We start from the raw sequence: 23048 nt of genomic DNA on the forward strand, positions 1-23048 counted from the left end.
GAAGTGTGACTTTAACCAGGCCGTTCATAGTTGAAAACCTAATAAAGTTGCATGAAAACATTTTTGCAAAGAAGAGTGGAAAGAAATTTACTTACAGTGATATTAAGACTTTTCTCTGGGATTAGAGACCAGAGCTCAGATCCACAAGCTCACAAGCTCAGATCCACACATTTGAGATCTCCTCTAAAAATGTTTTTAGCTGCCATTTTAATAGTTCAAATGCCACATATGCTTTAATATGCATTTTAACTCTGCGCTTACTTTTATTCCAAATTTCAAACAAGACAGACAAGATAAGATTATTTTATTTTTTTTACCTTATTTGTATATTTCTCAAATAACCTTAAGGAGTAAAATATAGTTAGATAAGATATTAACAAAACATAAACAAAGAAACCCCGTGTTCAGTCTTTCTGAGAGAATGAAATCCGAGAAACAGAGAAAATTAATATAAATGAATGTATATAAATGTGTATATATACATTTATCAATAAATAAAAGAGAGGGCTCAAAGGGGCAGGTACCTCCATAGTACAAATATATGCATTGAAGCCACTAAAGGCACAGACTACCAATAGTCTTTGAAATATTTTTACCAATTCAGCCAATGAAGACCAGGTCTCTGAATTTTTCATAGCATCCCATTTTGGTATTCCTTATTTTTTCTAACTGTAGCATGGATAGCATCTCTGTAGTCCAGCTGGGGGCTTGTTAGACTTCCTCTGGAGAAGACTGAGTCTGTGAGCCATTAATGAGGCAAATGCTGTTGCTTTAAATTTGTGTTCATGGGGAGAAGCTATTGCGTCGGGCAAACCTTCCGGACAACAAAGAAAGAAGTTCCCCAAAAGCTGTTTAATGGTTTACAACACCAAAATATATGACCTAAAGTAGCTTTGTCTGCATGGCATCTCAAACGAACTGGAGTATATTCTAGAAAGTTTGTCATTAGAGTAATGCAGATGATGTGAAACCTTGAATTGTGTTAGACACTGTCTAACTTTTCTGAATCATAAAATATACTTTTGGAATATTTTTCTTTGCATAGGGATTCAGTGCAAATATTACATCTATGACATTTTACATGGGTGAAGATGGGAGAGGAAAATGTTTGCTGACAAAACTTAAAAGTTGTATGAATCTAAAAAAGTAATTTGTATGCGAATATGAAATGTTATACAAGAAAACATTTTTTTATGCTTGAACAATAAATCACATTCACACAGAAATACTGTATATTAAGAATGTAAAAAGTTCTTTGTTATAATGTGATGTTTGTATTTTAATAACTCATTTATGATTGTGTTAAAAATAATACAACAATCAGAACAACACAAAGACAGAATAAACCACACAACATCTTGTTTTGATTTCTCAAAGTTTTATTTTTGCTTGGCCAAAGAATAGAAGAAAGTTTTGCATAGATAATTTTTTCTTATAACTCATTCAGTCTGCTCTTTTTAAAGAGAGACAATCCAGCTGCTGTTTGCTTATCGCTTCGTTCCTTAGTTTGCAGTAAAGAGAGAAATTATATGAAGTAAAGAAGCAGAAATATCTTTTGGGTTTTCTATGAAGCTGCAGAAAGGCAGGTAAACAGAAACACCTAGCACTGATCCTCCACTGGTTCGGTTTTACACATCAGGCGTCTTTGGGAACCTCACGGTCTTCAGAATCTCTTGACGCAGACAGAAGGTAGATTGTGATTACACCACAAGTCATCCCAGCACTTTGCACCTAAAAGCAAGACAACAAATATCAGTCAAACATCATGTACTGAAACCCTGAAGTGACCGACGCAGTATTAAGAAAATGATTGGAAAGGATGATGAAATGAACCTTCTTGCCACAAAAAATGAGCATAAACTCCTGCTCTTGATACAGTAAATGTACAGTTAAAATCAGACGTATACATACCAAATGAAAACACATACACAATTTTTACCTTGTCTGAAGCTAAATAAATACAAATTTATCTTTTTTTAGGTCAGTTAGTTACTAGAATTATTTCTTTTCAATAAATGCCAGAAAACTAAACCATTTGAGAGACCATTTTTGTAATTTCGTTCAAATTAAGAAGTTTACACATTTTGCTCAGAAAACCTAAAGGTTCATACAGTTTAAAAGACATTTATCCCTGATACTGACCAAAATGAATGAAAACATCTGAATGAGAAGAAAATTACAAATACATCTCAGAGAAATATTTAGTTTTTCTTGCAATGTAGCAATTGGAAATAATTTGGGTAATTCTGTTTTCTGTCTGATTTAACTTCAGATGTGTGTCTGCGAAAACGTTTACATGCAGAGTAAATAAGCTTTTCACCCACAAGCCCTTTTATCAACTGAAAAAACAGACATTTTCCTTTACCTGACCAGTTCATCTGCAAACAGTGCTGGCTGCCTCCAGCATTGTTAGGCTCTCCTCGACACCAGTTTGTGTACCTCATAGGACTTCCATCGCTCCACAACCAGGTTCTCTCCTAGAATAGTGTTCAGCAGATGACACGTTTCATTCAGGGTTTCACAAAATACACAATAAAGTGAACTAGCAAAAATACCTGCTGTGCATCAGAGCCTCCAAGCCATGCTTCTCTGCAACTACAACTTCCTGCACGTATCATAGCCTGAATGCGGCGGTACTCGTACAAGTTGTGAACTGATGCAAGGTTTGCTCCCATAGACAGACAGTTTTTCTACAGAAAAACAAATGATGGTGGAGTATTTAATGAGAATAGTGAAGAGCAGTAAACAATTATTTTAGCAATTTTCTGAGGTATTAGTTGGGTTTTGTTGATCAAGAACAGTGAAATAAAAGATAACAAAAGAAATTAAGAAAACATTTTTGTTGGAAATCACCTCAGCATTCGCCCAAGTCATGGGTGTGGCAACATAGCGAAAGCAGCGACTGTTGATTTTAGTCCAGCCATGAGGACAGATCCTGAAATGCCGCCAGTAAAATCGTCCTGATGACAAACAAATGCAGACTTCCAGTCAAGAGGTGTATGTCAGAGTTGCACTGATTTCAGTTTCCTGACTCATCAACATTTAAAAAGTCTGACCTGCTGATTCCAATTTTAGCAAACTCTTATTGTTATTATTTCTTGTTTGAAATGTTGCTAAATATAGCAAAAAAGTCACTATGTTGGCATCAAAAGGGTGACCATTGTTTAATGAAAATGAGCAAACATGACCTGCTGGATGGGTTTCTCAGTCAAATCTCTCATGGCAGAGCAGAAGAGGACAGTGGATGATCTTTAGATCTCTGCTGATTTATCAGCACACCCATAGTGTAAGTGGCATTAATCTTAATGACTCAACATTACATTTATTTAAAAAGCTAACTCCCTCAATGACAGGAAAACCAGTTACACTTGTGCTGGCCATAACCATGATGTGTGTACAAGGACGATACTGTAGATACTTTAAACTAGTTAGTTTGTGTTTCTGTGTTTTAGTAACTTAACCAGGGCTTCATAATGAATAAATACTCACCGTGATGAAAGTACCTGAGACCACTGGTCAGAGCCATCATGGAGAAAACAAGAAGGAAAACAGCCGACAACTTCATGATGGAGATCTAGTGATGAGGCAAGCTGGAGGCAAACTGAAATAAAGCATACATGTTAATAATATTCTAACATGTCGAAAAAAAGATGAGCAGAAATTTGATCAGCAAACCTGATGAAGAATGATCTGTCTTCTTAGCACCTTCTGCCTTCACTGTAGAATCACTGGATATTTATAGAGCTTCTAATCTTGACACAACATGAGGAAATGACACTGATAAAAATTCCACAGAATTGCACCCCATAACGAGATCTGGTTCATACCTTGCCTCATCATTCACCGTTGACCAAAACTAAACCTCATCTTTGTGCTCGTCATGGTTGACAGTTGTGGCAAGAAGAGTTCTTAGAATTAATGTTCCACGAAAATTAACGGAAAGTGTAGCGACTAAGGCCTATACTTTAATGCGCCTTGTTGTTAACTTCTTGTTGGTAGCCTTTGTTTTTTTGTGCAGTTTTTTCAAAGGTCAGTGCAAATCTTTGCTTCCACCTACAATCATAAATGTTATTTATTTTCCTTGTAGTGTCTGTTTATCATTTAATTTCTATTTAGAACAGAAAGGAAGATAACCTTAATGCCCCCACATACTTGAACATACTGGACAGTTCGTGAGCAGCACGTTCATTTGAGACTTAATATTTGAACGTTCTGACTGCCTATTTCCTTGTGACAAATTCCTTTATTTCTCACAATCATAATGGAAACTAGCAAATTTGATGAGCTAGTTGGCACCAAACTCTGTTTCTTCTCCATCCGGAAAGCCTCAGCTTCAGTGTGGGACAGAAAATGGCAGTCACATCATCATGCTGCGAGCAAGTCAGCGAGCCGCTGTTGAGTCATCGCAGCATCCTGCTGTGCATCGGAGCAGCAGCAAGCTTTGATGAAATTAACTAATCAAATGGAATCCGATCATATTAATCTTAGTTTATTGTGTTCCAATAGCACAGTTGTGGTTGACGTAATAATTTTAAATCTATATGTGCAGATATCCTAAGTGAGCATATACCTGGTCAGTATCAGAGACTACTCAATGTCCACTTTCATCATGTTGATGTTGACTTAAAACAATATGAAGTGATGTAAAAACTATTCTCAACCTTATCATCTTGGTGTCACATTAAAAACAGTTCGATGTGAACACTGTTTCCACCAGGGAGTTTACTGCGCGACACCGACTACGCATACACGGTGGTAAAAATTGGTCTTTGGGTGGACATGCATGGCAGATGTTCCTTTCTAGTCTGTGTTGAGTCTGCCTCGAGTACATGCGGACCTCCGCAGACTGAAGTATGCCCAAGTGTGTGTGGACCTTTACACCAAGAACAGTAAAAGCAATTTGCCCATTTGTCATCTACAGAAACTGAGTGACTATAAGGGGAAACTGAGGACACTTATGAAGGAGCTACAAGCTTAAGCATCTCATATGGGAGATATGAGATGCTAGAATAAGTGGTATTCTAGTTAATATCATAATATTATTTTCATTATCAATGAACACAATATATTGATTCATGAGATGTTTTCTAATGTTCCTCAGTAACAGTCCAAACTGACCCTTAACCCCATAGACAGGAACAGAAAGTTAACATTATAGCAAGGATGAGCATCTCAGATGGGAGAGACTCTGCAGACAACATGTTAGTTCTTCACCAGTCAGAGCTTTATGGGAGAGTAGAAATGAGAAAGTCACTGTTACAGAAAACGTCCATTAGTCCTGGACTGGAGTTTGTGCCAAATGGCATGTGGAAGACTTTATGGTCAAGTGGAAGAAAGCCAAAAAACCAAGCCAAAGCTGAAAAACTGTCTGAGGGGAGAAATGCTTCATGAGCACAAAACCGTTGTTGTGCAACTAATAGTTTCATACATTTTGCCTTTGCTGCGTCTTAATGCAGCTAATGTTTATCTGCTAATACTATTGAGTCTTAGACTTATCGTGACGTTATTTGTTAATTGAATCTAAAAGTAAAGTGTGCAATGTCTACCTCAGTGTTAGTAGGCATAGATGGCTCATGAATTTGGAAGGGCCCAAAATATTTCAGCACTCCACCACCGTCTGTTCCTGTTTACCAGTGCAGCCTCTGTGTTGCTGGTGTCTCTCTCCAGTGGGCATTGGGGACAAAGCAGGTAGACCCTGGAAACGTCACCAGTCCATCACAGGACAACACAAACACACAGACCATAAAATCATCCACACCCATAGACACATAGGGACAGTTTAGAGTGACCTGTTGACCCAACATTCATATTTAAACGGTCAGAGGAAGCCACTGTACCCAGAGAGAACACATGCTATGAAGAAACTGCGCTCTTGTTGCAAGACAACAATCCAACTACTACAAGACAACTACTCTACTGTGCTACCAAGCAAGAAACATAAAAAGATTAAAATATAAAAAAAACATATTCAATTGATAAAATTGAGTTTAATTTTGCTTAATAATCTGGTAAGAAATAAGGAGTCTTAGGTGAAGAAAAACATGCCTAAGATAAAATCAGAATATAAATTAAGAACTGTCACTTTGTGTTTCTTCACCTTCTCAGGGTTTTACAAATTGCTAAGTCATCCTTACTAAGGTCTACACTATGTGGTATCTAAACATGCATATTCATATCTTTCATGAATCCTTTGCAAAAACTACATTTTGAATTTCACTAAGATATTCTTTCATGCTTTCAATAATATTAACTTACAAAGGAATCTGCCACTTCAAAGCTAACTTTGATTAATTTGATTAATATCCACATAGCTTTGTGTTGCTATTTATAAGCATTTAAAAACAATCAGCTCTTGATCAAGAAAACTGAAATGGTTATAAACTTCTGAGTCCCCTTCCCTTCCTAACTAACAAACTGAAATAAGACAGTTAGCAGTAAAACAGCACTGTTTGGAAAGTTTCTGTCTGGTTTTAGAGCCCATCACTGCAGTGACAGCACTTTTAAAAGTCATTAATGAAACTCTGATGACCTAAGATAATGAACTTGTGTCTCTACTTGTCCTGCTAGATCTCAGTTCTGTTTCTGATCCAGTGACGACTGAGCTGTCTGTGTTGAAGTCTGAAGATGTTTGGTGGGGTACAGGGAAGGAAAAGCAGAATGTTGTTGAGATCTGATGTCCTTCATTGTATTTTGTTGATAGTCTCATTCTCCTGGTGAATCGTCCTTTGTGCTGACAGCTCTCTGCGATATTCAGCCTCTTTTTGCAGCTTCTTGTTTGTCTTTCTTTCAGTGATCTGCAACTCACCATTAACATCTGAAGCACAGCTTATGCTGGTATTAGTTACTAGTCTTTTGTCTGATTGCATCTTTGTCAAAGGCTGTTTTTGCTGAGCTGCAAATATAAAAAAGGAATGGAGTATTTAGCAACACTAAAGCCCTTTATGAATAGTCAACACATAACACATTTTTACATGAAATGACATGGCACTATTATTGGCACCATCTGCTGTTCATACCTTGTACTGCACCCTCCTGCAAAAAGAACACCAAGTCATTTCTCTTGTTTTAAACATAGACTAGAGGAACTATTGAGGCTTTACCTTCATACAACCTCTTCTGGCTCACATCTGAATATTTCCTGCACTTAGGCCTGTCGCGATAAACAATAAATCAATTAATCGTACAATAAATTAAAACTATCAACCTCATTTTAATTTTCGGCTTTATCTTCTCTTCCGGCGTCTTTCTCTTTCTGTTGATGACACTGAACGAAAAAAGGCTCAACTCCGGTGCTCTCCACTGACCCTCCTTTCCTCATATCCTTAGTGTAAAGCCCAGCGCACACTGCACAATCTTAGAGCTGTCGGCCAATTGTCGGCCCATTTTCAAAACCTGAGAGAAAACAAACTAGCCGACAGAAATCCTAGGTATAACGGTTTGATCGGGTTCGATCCTGCCGTGTGGTGTCCAACAATGGGCACAAAATAATGGCTACAAGTTCAGTTACCTAATTTTAAAACCAGGCATTAATCAATGCTTTACTACAGTCTACCTGCAATGCATGTGGCTAGTGTCAGCGTAAAGTCCTGACTGAATGAAAATCATTATAACCAATTTATGTCACGTAATGAAGAACAGCTGAAAAGTTACCGGGTTTATCAACTGCGGTAGCAATTTCACTCCAACTCCTCTCCTTGTCATTTCTATATTCTTTGCACAAAATGTTGAATAAACATTAATGTTGTTTCAACGTATCATCGGCTGGACTTTGGGTTGCTTCGTGTCAGCTGTTTGGGATTCCCCTCCATAATTTCCCCTCAGAAAGCACGGAGGGAATCTGTGCTTTCTGATTGGCTACCTGTCACAGTCAACAGGCTGTGTTAAAGCTCCCAGTCAAAGAGGCCACGAAGATCTACCATAACACACCACACACTACAGGATGATAGGTTACGAAATTGCAAACAACAATCTTAGAACGGCGGATGTTCTAAGATTGTTGTAAGGGGAAAATCTGGGCAACAAAAACATGTAGTGTGAACTATTGCATCAGGTAGTCGATGTGCCCATTTTCTCTATTTAAATCTAATTATTACTGAAGGGCTAAATAGTATACAGACTTCATAATCTGCCCTCTTTTGGTTGAATGCAGTATTTATTTCCACTTTGGCTTTATGTTGTTTAGTTTTTATTCAAGTAAAAGTCTTATTAATGGAGACTGAGAATCCATCTTATTTTTGGTTGTTTTGTTTATTTTGTTTATCAGTTCCAGTGTTAAATATTCTTTTGAAAATAAAGTGCATCTATCTTTGGCAGGAAATCACATGCGTTATTACGTCAATTCCATTAAATCAGTGTAAAGAGGTCTTCAAACAATATTATCGTTTATTGCAATAATTTTTGAGACAATTAATCGCTCAGCAAAATTTGTTATCGTGACAGGCCTAGGTGCACTGCAGGCCAAATCCTGACCTCGATGTCTCAGATGGGATTTTCCTTGACAATAAAAAAAAAATCAAGGAATACCTGGATTAAAACAGTGATTAAATTACAAACTGGTGAACTTTTTACTGTTTTTGCTAGCTTTTTGTAACACTTGAATTAGTTAGGGATTTTAGATGGCTCAACATAAATGCACACTACATATAAATACAATGGATCCCTGGTATCCACTGGGATTAGAGAGCAGAGCCAGTCACAAGTTCAGATCCACACATTTGAGATCTCTTCTAAAAATGTTTATAGCTGCCATTTTAACAGTACAAACGCCACTTATGCCTTAATATGCATTTTAACTCTGCACTTACTTTTATTCCAAATTTCAAATAATCAAAACAAGATCCCAAAGATCATATAGGGGTCCTCATGTAGGAGTCCTACATGAGGAAGAAGCTGTTGCACCGGGCAAACCTTCCGGGCAACAAAGGAAGAAGTTTTCTCAAAAGCTGTTTAATAGTTGACACGACCAAAATGTAAAATCTACAGTAGCTTTGTCTGCATGGCATCTGAAAAGTACTGTGGTATATTCCAGAAAGTTTATCATTAGAGCAATGCATGTAAAACCTCAAATTGTATTAGACACTGTCTAGTGCAGATAGAGGAAGTGTGAAAACCCCTCAGTAATCTCTCATCTTGATCCTGTTCCCAAGCTATTCCTTTCTTCACCCATTTCAAACGATTGTTATTCTTAATCATGAAATATATTTTTGAAATGTTTTTCTTTGCATAGGGATTCAGGAAATAATGACACATCTATGACATTATTTAATGGTGGAGACGGGAGAGGAAAATGTTTGCTGACAAAACTTAAAAGTTGTATAAGTCTAAAAAATTGTGTTTTTGGAATATCATAATTTGTATGTGAACTTGAAATGTTGCACAAGAAAACATATCTTTTTGATGCTTGAACAATAAAATAATCATATTTGTACAGAAATACTATGTATTAAAAATGTAAAAAGTTATTTGATATAATGTATTATTTAAATTGTAATAACTAGTGTATGATAATGTTAAATCAGAACAACACAAAGACAGAATAAACCACACACCATCTTGTTTTGATTCCTCAAAATTTTATTTTTGCTTGGCCAAAGAATAGAAGAAAGTTTTGCATAGATAATTTTTTCTTATAACTGATTCAGTCTGCTCTTATTACAGAGAGACAATCAAGCTGCTGTTTGCTTATTGTTTTGTTCCTTAGTTTGCAGTAAAGAGAGAAATTATATGAAGTAAAGAAGCAGAAATATCTTTTGGGTTTTCTATGACGCTGCAGAAAGGCAGGTAAACAGAAACACCTAGCACTGATCCTCCACTGGTTCTGTTTTACACATCAGGCCTCTTTGGGAACCTCAACGTCTTCGGAATCTCTTGACGCAGACAGAAGGTAGATTGTGATTACACCACAAGTCATCCCAGCACTTTGCACCTAACAGCAAGAGAACAAATATCAGTCACACATCACGTACTGAAACCCTGAAGTGACCGACCCAGTATTAAGAAAATGATTGGAAAGGATGATGAAATGAACCTTCTTGCCCCCAAAAATGAGCATAAACTCCTGCTGTTGATACAGTAAATGTACAGTGTGATGTACACAGACGTGTGATATTTTCCTTTACCTGAAAAGTTCATCTGCAAACAGTGCTGGCTGCCTCCAGCATTGTTAGGCTCTCCTCGACACCAGTTCGTGTACCTCATAGGACTTCCATCGCTCCACAACCAGGTTCTCTCCTAGAATAGTGTTCAGCAGATGACACGTTTCATTCAGGGTTTCACAAAATACACAATAAAGTGAACTGGCAAAAATACCTGCTGTGCATCAGTGCCTCCAAGCCATGCTTCTCTGGAATTACAACTTCTTCTATGTATCATAGCCTGAATCTGGCGGTACTCGTACAAGTTGTGAACTGATGCAAGGTTTGCTCCCATAGACAGACAGTTTTTCTACAGAAAAACAAATAATGGTGTAGTGTTTAATGAGAATAGTGAAGAGCAGTAAACAATTATTTTAGCAATTTTCCGAGGTATTAGTTGGGTTTTGTTGATCAAGAAAAGTGAAATAAAAAATAGCAAAAGAAATTAAGAGAACATTCTTGTTGGAAATCACCTCAGCATTCGCCCAAGTCATGGGTGTGGCAACATAGCGAAAGCAGCGACTGTTGATTTTAGTCCAGCCATGAGGACAGATCCTGAAATGCCGCCAGTAAAATCGTCCTGATGACAAACAAATGCAGACTTCCAGTCAAGAGGTGTATGTCAGAGGTGCACTGACTCCAGTTTTCTGGCTGATCAACCTTTAAAAAGCTTGACCTGTCTAGTCTCATTTTAGCTGAAACTGATTTTTCTATTTTTGTCTGAAAAATATGCTTTTTTGCTAAATATAGTGAGAAAGTCACTGAATTGGCAACAGATGAGTGACCATTATTTAATGAAAATGAGCAAACATGACCTGCTGGACGGGTTTTTCAGTCAAATCTCTCACTGCAGAGCAGAAGAGGACAGTGGATGATCTTTAGATGTCTGCTGATTTATCAGCACACCCCTAGTGTAAGTGGCATTAATCTTAATGACTCAACATTACATTTATTTAAAAAGCTAACTCCCTCAATGACAGGAAAACCAGTTACACTTGTGCTGGCCATAACCATGATGTGTGTACAAGGAACAGTAAAGACATTAAAATAATAAATCTATAAAATATACTGAAGAAAAAGAATGTGTTTAAGTAAAGTGTACTACAAGAAGATATGTCATATTTACTAAGGATCAGAATTGGGGTTCCCAGCAGTCACACTTAGGAAATCAGAAAACAATGACAAAAAACACCAAATAATGTTTACCAGTAAAGCCATGATCTGGAGCAGCTGTAGATACTTTAAACTAGTTAGTTTGTGTTTCTGTGTTTTAGTAACTTAACCAGGGCTTCATAATGAATAAATACTCACCGTGATGAAAGTACCTGAGACCACTGGTCAGAGCCATCATGGAGAAAACAAGAAGGAAAACAGCCGACAACTTCATGATGGAGATCTAGTGATGAGGCAAGCTGGAGGCAAATTGAAATAAAGCATACATGTTAATAATATTCAAACATGTCGAAATAAAGATGAGCAGAAATTTGATCAGCAAACCTGATGAAGAATGATCTGTCTTCTTAGCACCTTCTGCCTTCACTGTAGAATCACTGGATATTTATAGAGCTTCTAATCTTGACACAATATGAGGAAATGACACTGATAAAAATTCCACAGAATTGCACCCCATAACGAGATCTGGTTCATACCTTGCCTCATCATTCACCATTGACCAAAACTAAACCTCATCTTTGTGCTCATCATGGATGTGGCAGTTGCAGCAAGAAGACTTCTATACAGCGCCAAGTCACAACAAATGTCGTCTCAAGGAAAGCCACTGAAGCCAACCAGGCCGTTGTTGGCTTCCAACAACCAGGCAACAAAGGCTGCTTGTTGGTAGCCTTTGTTTTTTTGTGCAGTTTTTTCAAAGGTCACAGTGCAAATCTTTGCTTCCACCTACAATCATAAATGCTATTTATTTTCCTTCTAGTGTCTGTTTATCATTTAATTTCTATTTAGACCAAAAAAGGAAGATAACCTTAAGAGGGAGGGAATCTGTGCTTTCTGATTGGCTACCTGTCACATTCAACAGCTGCCTTAAGCTCCCAGTCGGGGAAAACCCCTGATTTAGATCGGAGAAGCAATGACGATCTACCGTAACACACCACACACTACAGGATGATCGGTTATAAAATCGCAAGCGGCAATCTTAGAACGGCCAACGTTCTAAGATTGTTGTAAGGGGAAAATCTGGGCAAAAAATCATGTAGTGTGAACTATTGCATCAGGTAGTCGATGTGCCTATTTTCTCTATTTAAATCTAATTATTTCTGAAGGGCTACATAGTATACAGACTTCATAATCTGCAGTCTTTTGGTTGAATGCAGTATTTATTTCCACTTTGGCTTTATGTTGTTTAGTTTTTATTCTAGTAAATGTTTTATTAATGGAGACTGAGAATCCATTTTATTTTTGTTTTTGGTTGTTTTGTTTATTTTGTTTATCAGTTCCCGTGTTATATATTCTTTTGAAAATAACGTGTATCTATCTTTGGTAGGAAATCGCATGCATTATTACATAATTTCAATTAAATCAGTGTAAAGACGTCTCCAAACAATATTATCGTTTATCGCAATAATTTTTCAGACAGTTAATCGCTCAGCAAAATTTGTTATTGTGACAGGCCTATATATGTGCAGCTATCCGAAATGAGCATATACCTGGTCAGTGCCAGAGACTACTCAATGTCCACTTTCATCATGTTGATGTTGACTTAAAACAATATGAAGTGATGTAAAAACTATTCTCAACCTTATCATCTTGGTGTCACATTAAAAACAGTTCGATGTGAACACTGTTTCCACCAGGGAGTTTACTGCGCGTCACCGACTACGCATACACGGTGGTAAAAATTGGTCTTTGGGTGGACATGCATGGCAGATGTTCCTTTCTAGTCTGTGTTGAGTCTGCCTCGAGTACATGCGGACCTCCGCAGACTGAAGTATGCCCAAGTGTGTGTGGACCTTTACACCAAGAACAGTAAAAGCAATTTGCCCATTTGTCATCTACAGAAACTGAGTGACTATAAGGGGAAACTGAGGACACCTATGAAGGAGCTACAAGCTTAAGCATCTCATATGGGAGATATGAGATGCTAGAATAAGTGGTATTCTAGTTAATATCATAATATTATTTTCATTATCAATGAACACAATATATTGATTCGAAAGATGTTTTCTAATGTTCCTCAGTAACAGTCAGATACTATAAATATCAAATACATATTAATGTTTCTCTTAAGGACCATTTAACATTTTTTCTAATTGAATGATGTGAAAACTGAAAAAAAGTCACTGGACACCACACAAAAAATATTAAAACATATTTTTTGATGAAAAAATTAGCCTAACAAAGTTAACAAGAGTTACAAAACAAATATGCCAAAAATAACATTTTGAGTAAATTTTTTAGTGATTTAAAGACGGGTCCAAACTGACCCTAAACCCCATAGACAGGAACAGAAAGTTAACATTATAGCAAGGATGAGCATCTCAGATGGGAGAGACTCTGCAGACAACATGTTAGTTCTTCACCAGTCAGAGCTTTATGGGAGAGTAGAAATGAGAAAGTCACTGTTACAGAAAACGTCCATTAGTCCTGCACTAGAGTTTGTGCCAAATGGCATGTGGAAGACTTTATGGTCAAGTGGAAGAAAGCCAAAAAAACAAGCCAAAGCTGAAAAACTGTCTGAGGGGAGAAATGCTTCATGAGCACAAAACCGTTGTTGTGCAACTAATAGTTTCATACATTTTGCCTTTGCTGCGTCTTAATGCAGCTAATGTTTATCTGCTAATACTATTGAGTCTTAGACTTATCGTGACGTTATTTGTTAATTGAATCTAAAAGTAAAGTGTGCAATGTCTACCTCAGTGTTAGTAGGCATAGATGGCTCATGAATTTGGAAGGGCCCAAAATATTTCAGCACTCCACCACCGTCTGTTCCTGTTTACCAGTGCAGCCTCTGTGTTGCTGGTGTCTCTCTCCAGTGGGCATTGGGGACAAAGCAGGTAGACCCTGGAAACGTCACCAGTCCATCACAGGACAACACAAACACACAGACCATAAAATCATCCACACCCATAGACACATAGGGACAGTTTAGAGTGACCTGTTGACCCAACATTCATATTTAAACGGTCAGAGGAAGCCACTGTACCCAGAGAGAACACATGCTATGAAGAAACTGCGCTCTTGTTGCAAGACAACAATCCAACTACTACAAGACAACTACTCTACTGTGCTACCAAGCAAGAAACATAAAAAGATTAAAATATAAAAAAAACATATTCAATTGATAAAATTGAGTTTAATTTTGCTTAATAATCTGGTAAGAAATAAGGAGTCTTAGGTGAAGAAAAACATGCCTAAGATAAAATCAGAATATAAATTAAGAACTGTCACTTTGTGTTTCTTCACCTTCTCAGGGTTTTACAAATTGCTAAGTCATCCTTACTAAGGTCTACACCAGGGGTGGGCAATCCTGGTCCTCGAGGGCCGGTGTCCTGCAACTCTTGCAAGTCTCCCTGGTCCAACACACTTGAATCCAGCAGCTGAATCACCTCCCAAGTGCAGTCAGGTTCTCCAGAGTCCTGCTAATGACCTCATTATTTGACTCAGGTGTGTTGAAGTGGAGATGCATCTAAAAGTTGCAGGAGTCCGGCCCTCGAGGCCTGGAGTTGCCCACCCCTGGTCTACACTATGTGGTATCTAAACATGCATATTCATATCTTTCATGAATCCTTTGCAAAAACTACATTTTGAATTTCACTAAGATATTCTTTCATGCTTTCAATAATATTAACTTACAAAGGAATCTGCCACTTCAAAGCTAACTTTGATTAATTTGATTAATATCTCAATAGCTTTGTGTTACTATTTATAACCATTTAAAAACAATCAGCTCTTGATCAAGAAAACCGAATCGGTTATAAATTTCTGAGTCGCCTTCCCTTCCTAACTAACAAACTGGAATAAGACAGTTAGCAGTAAAACAGCACTGTTTGGAAAGTTTCTGTCTGGTTTTAGAGCCCATCACTGCAGTGACAGCACTTTTAAAAGTCATTAATGAAACTCTGATGACCTAAGATAATGAACTTGTGTCTTTACTTGTCCTGCTAGATCTCAGTTTTGCTTCTGATCCAGTGGATCACAAAATTCTGTTGAGCACACTGAAGAAGCCTAAGGACGATTGAGCTGTCTGTGTTGAAGTCTGAAGATGTTTGGTGGGGTACAGGGAATGATTTGGAGAAACTTTGGGGGAATGTTGGTTTGTCTTCCTGGCTAAAAGCAGAATGTTGTTGAGATCTTCATTGTCTTTTGTTGCCTGTTAATCCCCCTTTAAGTGATCTGCATCTCATCATTCACATCTGAAGCACAGCTCATGCTGGTACTAGTTGCTACACTTATATCTGATTACATCTTTGTCAACGGCCATCTTCATTGAGCTACAAATATAAAAAAGAAAATGAGCTTTTAGCACCACCAAGCCACCATAGTCCACTATGCAAAAATATAATGGATCATTACATCTTAATTTAATGGGCATATAGTTTGAAACATGGATTAGAGGAAATATTAGGCTTTGCCTTCATATAATCTCTTCAAGCTCATGTTTGAGTATTTCCTGCACTGCAGGTCAAATCCTGACCTCTTGATGTATCAGATGGGATTTTCTTCATCAACAAAGCTCTGAGGCTTTTAAGGAATGTCTGGATTTCTACTGTGATTAAATTGCAAACAGGTGATCAGTTTACTATCTTTTGCTAACTTAGCACTTTTGGTAGCATTTGAATTTAATTAAGGATGTCAGATAACTCTGTATAAATGCCTGCAACACTTAAGTACAATGGATCCCTTGGCATCAGAGGTACCCTTGAGCTAAGATCCACAAATATTTGAGATTTTTCAGTATTTCTTACACCTTAATAAGTATGTGATGTATATTTAATAAGCATTGGTATTCACCAGACTCATACTACACCTCCATTAAAATGGCTGCATTTGTTTCAGGAACAAGGTTATGGTAAAGACGATGACCTTTGTGTTGTTGGGGTCAGTTTTGACCCAGTTTTTAGAAAATGGTTTGAAAACAATAATTTTTGCCCAAACTGAAACCCGTCACTTCTCTGACACTGTTAGCCACCAGGCCACTGACAACAAGCTTTTCTCCCAAACCAGAGTCCTATTAAATAGGACTTCTTTTTTCATCTGTTGGTAAACTAGAAAACATAACCAGACATGCTTGAGATGCATGCAAAATTCCAGGTAAACCCTGGAAAGGTTGCCGGTCCATCACAGGATAATACAAACACACAGGACGTAAGATCATCCATGCACATACCCAGTCCTTGGGACCGTTTAGAGCAGGGGTGGGCAATCCTGGTCCTCGAGGGCCGGTGTCCTGCAACTCTTGCAAGTCTCCCTGGTCCAACACACTTGAATCCAGCAGCTGAATCACCTCCCAAGTGCAGTCAGGTTCTCCAGAGTCCTGCTAATGACCTCATTATTTGACTCAGGTGTGTTGAAGTGGAGATGCATCTAAAAGTTGCAGGAGTCCGGCCCTCGAGGCCTGGAGTTGCCCACCCCTGGTTTAGAGTGACCTATTGACCTGACATTCACTGTTGGTGGAAGCCAGGCTACCCAGAGAGAAAACATGCTATGAAAAAACGGCATTCTTGTCATAAGGCAACAATCCCAACATTACTCCGCTGTGCTACTCGGCAAGAAACACCCAAAAAAACAAACAATGGAATAGTTTTAAAAAATAAATTAAAAAAAATATTCCATTGGTAAAATGTAGTTTAGATTAAGGAGTCTTTGGTGAAAAAAACATAAGAGATAAAATCAGAATATAAATTAAGAACTGTCATTTTGTGTTTCTTCACCTTCTCAGGTTTTACAAATTGCTAAGTCATCCTTACTAAGGTCTACACTATGTGATATCTAAACATGCATATTCATATCGTTCATGAATCCTCTGCAAAAACTGTTTTACATTTCAGTAATATATTCTTTCACAGTTTAGAAAATATTAACTTACAAATTAATCAGCCACTCTAGTTAATTTTGATTAATATGATTAATATCCCAATATTAAGCCTTAAAACAGCTCTTGATCAAAAAACTGAACCACTTATTAACTTCTCAGTCACCTTCCCTTGCTACCTAACAAACTCCTAAACAACTCCTTCAAGTCGAGATTCAGTTTATGCCCCAGTGACTGTAAACTAAGCACGGAGTCTGTGTGAATAGGATTTCATTTGTTTCATTAGAATGAAATGCAGCAACAATTCATATAACATCTTAAGTTAGCCTAGGTTGCCTGAAAATGGAAAGATGAATGTGTATCACCTCAAACTAAATCTATCAGACAGATTCCCAAAAACCAAAATGGTGGCATATTATTGAGCTACTTTGTGAACAATGTTGATAGATATATTTTGGGAAATCTGCCAAAGACTGTAGAGTGGAAAGATGACTGAAGCACCAGGCCACCCTTCTGGGTATTGAAGTCACTCGTTAAGCAAACTCTTGTTCTTTTCTGCCCTTTTTCTGCTGCTGGTTGAAGAAACTGAAGCCGTCAGAGCTAGACAGTTTTTATTATGATGTTCACTTTGGGATTTGCAGGTTGCATCTTGGACTCTGGTTGACCTTTGACTCTTACATCTTTAATCAAGTTTGAGAAGGAAAACTGACAGTTTTTAAATATATTAAAGCAGCTACAGTATGTTTTGGATTTTGATCACAAAGGAAGTTTGGGGTGTCTGTGGCTGTAGGAATAATTGTATACAAGTTATCCCATATTTACTTTGTTTTATCATGTTTCTATGATGTATTAAGATATGATGTTCATTGCATGTTTAGAACAAAGTAGTACTTGTACTAAACTCTTCCAGGAAATGGGGACAGTGGCGGCTTGTGACTTGCTGAGATAATATCCACAGAGAGACACAGGAAACAATGCCATATCAATAGTCATGCGCAGACTTAAAGAAAAGAGCTTGTATTTAAATGCTGTGTAATCAATTAAGGTCAGGGTATGCTGTTTAAAAGTTTAGAGCTGCAATGTTCATGTGATTAGGGCATACCCTGTTTCAATAAAAAGAGAGGGCTCAGCAGGACGTACTTCAGAGCGGTAGGAGATTGTAACTGAAGCACATCTCTGTCCGTTCTCCTCGCGAGTAAAAAGAATCTAACTCTCTTGTCTTTCCTCTTTGTGTTGTTACTGATGTTTTAGGTTGTTTGAACCTGACAGTGGTAAAGTCTGAAGATTTCTGGTGGGGTAGAAGGAATGATTTGGAGAAACTTTGCAGGATTGTTGGTTGGTCATTCTGGTTAAAAGCAGAATGTTGTCGGTATCTTCATTGTCCTTTGTTAGTCTCATTCTACTGGTAAATGATGTGAGTTTGCTCCAACTCATCATCCACATCTGAAGCACAGCTCATGCTGGTCCTAGTTGCTACTCTTATGTCTGATTACATAAATGTCAAAGGCTGTTTTTGCTGAGCTGCAGAAATAAAAAAACAAAAAGGAGCTTTTAACTACACCAGAGTCCTTTGTGGATAGTTCAGCTTCTAAAAGACAAAAGTATAATGGAAAGCCAAACCTTTGATCATAACATTTTAATTTAGTTTACATACAGTACAGACCAAAAGTTTGGGCACGCTTTCTAATTGAATTCAATGAGAAGGTGTGTCCAAACTTTTGGTCTGTACTGAATACAGACCAAAAGTTTGGACACACAGTCGTGTCCAAACTTTTGGTCTGTACTGTACATAAAACAGAACCACATTTTTACATGAAATGGCATGCCACAATTACCAGCACCATCTGCTGGTCATACCTCATACCGCACCCTTCTGCAAGAAGCACAACACTTAGTCCTCTCTTCTCCAATTTGAAACGTAGATTAGAGGAACTATCAAGGCTTTACTTTCATACAACCCCTTCTAGCTCACATCTGAGTATTTTCTGCACTGCAGGGAATACTCTCAAATTGTTTGCAACTACTATTTTAATAAATTAACAGAATAAACACCACTTACACCCTAATAAGCATTGATATGCACATTGGAAATCATCTTCAGTCTTCCTTATCTCCGCTCTTGGGGACACAGCCAATCAAACCCGGCCAGTTGATTAAATTTTTAACTGCTGTTGAGAATGAATAATTCTGTGTTTTCCTTCTATCTCTTTTAGCTAGTGTTAAGCTAAAGCCAAAGGAAAGGACATGCTAGAAAATGCAAATGAGAGCTAGGGGCAAAGGATGACACAATAGGGAACGCCCTCTTTTAGGGCGTAGCTTAGATCGAGGCTGACAAAGGAGATCACAAAGTCTTGGTTGCCATTTTGTTTTGCTAGCTTCTAAAGATGGCATGAGTAATGGACCAGCTGTATTTTGGGATTAATAAATAGAATTCATAAATTCAACTCACTGACTCTTTTCCAACCTCATGCATCAAGAACTCAGCATGGAGAGCTGATAATTATCCACACTGCATCTTTGACATGAACAACTGGGCGGCTGAGAATTTTCTACAGCTCAACCAGTACAAAACTCAAAGTTTGTGCTGGCTGGACTGGAAGTTCAGAGAGTAAAGTCACCTCGGAAATGACAAACCTTGTTCTTTAGTACTTCTAAACAAATCAGGAGCTTTGGGGATCTTTTTACTTTTATTCCAAGCCAAATACAAGACTTTAACTCAAAAACATAGGCTGAGTTCACCTTCTCCTCTCTCTGGCCAACACTGAGACTCCAATGCATGTTTTGTTTTTTTCTGCCATTTAAACTACTTCTGGACTGGTTTCATGCAGCTCATACAGAACTCTACTGCTTGTGAGGGTGCAGGCTAGTATTAAAGGGATCCACAATTAGTTGTAACAATTGACTTTATTTGTAAATTTTTTATTTTAGATGTAAAAACAATACAGTAAGAATACTGCAGGTTATTGCGTTTTTAAAAATTGTAATAAATTATACTACAAGAACATGTGTCACATTTGCTATAGAGTCGGCGTCACACTCAGGAAATAAAAAACCACGACAAAAAGAGAAATCATCATGAGTAGGTGTGGATATTTTAAACTGGAGTTAGTGTGTTTGTATTTTTGTCACTTTATGGTTGGGGTTCTGACTGAGCACTCAGGAAATAATAAACAGACATAAACTCCCACTGACCATCACCAAGTCATCGTCAGGGACAGCTGTAGATATTTAAAACAGGAATTAATGTGTTTGTCTGTTTTAGTCGCTTTATGATGGCTTTTTATTTAATGCATACACATCATCAGCAATGGTCTGAGCCATCATGGGAAAGACCAGGAGGAACACAGCCAACAATTTCATGATGGAGACGATGCAGATTTACAAGCAGAAGACGAGTCAAAGTAAAATATACATGTTAAGAACATTTAAACAGAGCTGGAAAAAAAGATGAGCAGAAATTTGATCAGCAAACGTGATGAAGAATGATCTGTCTACGTAGCCAGCACCTTCAGCCTTCACTGCAGAATCACTGGATATTTGTAGAGCTTCTAATCTTGCCCCAACGTGGGGCAATTCTACAGAAATTCCACAGAATTGCACTCTGTAAACAGGTCTAGTTCATACCTCGCCTCATCCTTGACCATCAACCAAAATCAAATCTCGTCTTTGTGCTTGTCATGGCAGTGACATGGCAGTTGCAGCAAGAAGGGTTTGGGAATTGGTGTTACATGAAAAATGACTGACAGTGTAGTGCTTGTAATTTAATGTTTTTTCTACATGCACTTCACAGTGCAGAACTTTGCTTCCACTAATATTCATAAAAGTGATTTATTTTCTTTGCATTTTTTATATTTCTCTCTTTTTTTTTATCTTTCAATTTACATTTAAAACACAAAAAGCTGATATACTGCTCAGACTAAGCACAGCAAACAGCCGTTTATCCCTCATCAGGTTGTCCTCACAACTGCGTGACTGTAAGAGCGAGACTAGTGAGAGAGGAAACCAGGACTCGTGTAACCATGAGCAGCTGACATTGGAGAGTCTCTGCATACAACTGTTGCCTGGGTTTTTCACCAGTCAAAGTGTCATGGTAAAGCAACAATGAGGAAGTCACTGTTGAAGAAAACATTCACCAAGGCTTGATTAGAGTTTGCCAGATATCATGTGGTCAAGAGGAAGAAAATTCTTTGGTCTGATGAGACAAAAATGGTGCTTCTTGACCATTAAACTGGATGCCCGTCATTCTCTGCTGGATTCTACTGTTGATTCTGACCCGACTCCTCTGTGTTGTTCCTCTTGTTCTGTTTACAACCCTGTCCAGACTGAGGACTCCGTCTCCCACACCAAGCTGCTGCTGAATGGAAGAAACAAACTTGCCATTTATTGACAGTTATCAAATTTAATCTAAAGTAATCCAAATAATTTCATATGTGGAAACATCTACATGGAACAAAGTAGATAAAGTAGTAAAATAAATTAAATTCAACACCTGATTTATATCTATGTCTTCTAAATACAAGCTATGCTAGTTCCTCTGCATAATTAACTCCTCATACATAAACTGTATCAGTTCTTTTTTTTTTCCCCAATTTGGCTTTGCGAGATAGTTTTAAGCTTTTTCTTTTCCATTCTTTGTTTGGGCTTTTTTGTCTATTGTTTTCCAGTTACCATGTTCATTTCATTAACATTCCCTCTAGTTATTGCCAGTTACCCGTTATGCAACAGGATGTTTGTGAATAATTTTCAATAACTGAAAACAGGATGGTTTAAGTGAAATAACAAAATGGTGAACCCTTTTGTGTCAGCACAGTGTTTCTGTTTGACCACAAGGTGGCACATTTTTTCCATGAGGCAAAGCATAACATGATTTAAATCTAGAAGTGCCCCTATCTTAAGCAAAACCATGTGACATAAAAGAAATTCACAGGAATGGTTTTTCTTTTGCCTCAGTGATTTAAGAAACTAAAATATTACTTTGAATGAACAATTTACTCCCTTATTTGGCACAGATGAATTTAAGAAAAGGTTTATTTTTTTTTACTTTTAATTCATAAATGTATACAGACAATGAAAATGAACCTCTCATTTCCAGAGAAAAGCCTAAAAGTTAAAGTATGTCCATCACATCCTACTTAACAGCTTTTTTCATGCATAGATGAATTAAAGTTGCAGGCAGCAGCTACAGAAAGCCGAGTCGTGATTCTCCGTCGCCATGTTGGTTCATCTGTGTGCCAACAAAAAGAAGCTGTGAGATTGAAATCATCTTACTGAACACAAAAGACGATCTGGTGTTTTTGTGACTTACTGATTATATGCACGACTAAGTGATTCAATCATGTACGTGAAAGAGTGGCCCAGGAATACAAGGAAACCAAGCAAAGGCGGGATAAACAATAATAAGTGGCAGCAAAAGAAGCCTGTAAACAAATTAGAAAGAACAAGTTATACATTTCACATATCGCAAAAGTGTGTTGCTATAAGTGAAAAAAAAACACAACTTCCAGTGCAACTAGCAAAATTACAGAATAATCAACTTAAAACAAGCTGAAATTACTTTTAAGTAACTTAACTAAATATCTTATTTGAAGTGTAATAAGATATTTGCAGTAGAAACTAAACAAATGGTTAGATTTTGTGTTTTTACAGTGCATCTGCAATAACTCCTGACTTTATATTGGCGATGCCCACATCCAGTCCTGAACAGCTTCTATCCTGCATCTCTGCTCCAACACTGTTGATCACAGTAAAGGCTTGTTACCAGGTCTGAGTGACTGACTGCCGATGAGGGAATTAAGACATTTGATTCTGGTGTGTCCTCATGTGCTCAGGAAAAAATCCCTACAATAGACGCAGTCTGGTGGCTCTCAAGCACACTGCTTCACATGTATATTTAAATGTTACAAAGAAGTTTAGTCAGGATTGGTCTGAAA

General features: G+C 37.6%; 1 protein-coding gene across 1 annotated transcript; it reads right to left on the bottom strand.

Annotated features, from left to right (window-relative positions):
• Positions 1 to 1358: 1358 nt before the first annotated feature.
• LOC114157895 (C-type mannose receptor 2-like) lies at positions 1359 to 11732 on the bottom strand. The gene is made up of 11 exons (XM_028039066.1): positions 11631 to 11732; positions 11445 to 11556; positions 10607 to 10713; positions 10309 to 10443; positions 10119 to 10230; positions 9852 to 9925; positions 3490 to 3574; positions 2854 to 2960; positions 2556 to 2690; positions 2366 to 2477; positions 1359 to 1731 (listed from the first exon to the last, which is right to left on the bottom strand). The coding sequence occupies exons 2-11, from the start codon at positions 11518 to 11520 to the stop codon at positions 1664 to 1666; spliced, it is 1011 nt and encodes a 336-aa protein (XP_027894867.1). The 5' UTR covers positions 11521 to 11556; positions 11631 to 11732; the 3' UTR covers positions 1359 to 1663.
• Positions 11733 to 23048: the final 11316 nt, after the last annotated feature.

This window comes from Xiphophorus couchianus, chromosome 14, assembly GCF_001444195.1.
Source record: "Xiphophorus couchianus chromosome 14, X_couchianus-1.0, whole genome shotgun sequence".
Classification (NCBI taxonomy): Eukaryota; Metazoa; Chordata; class Actinopteri; order Cyprinodontiformes; family Poeciliidae; genus Xiphophorus; species Xiphophorus couchianus.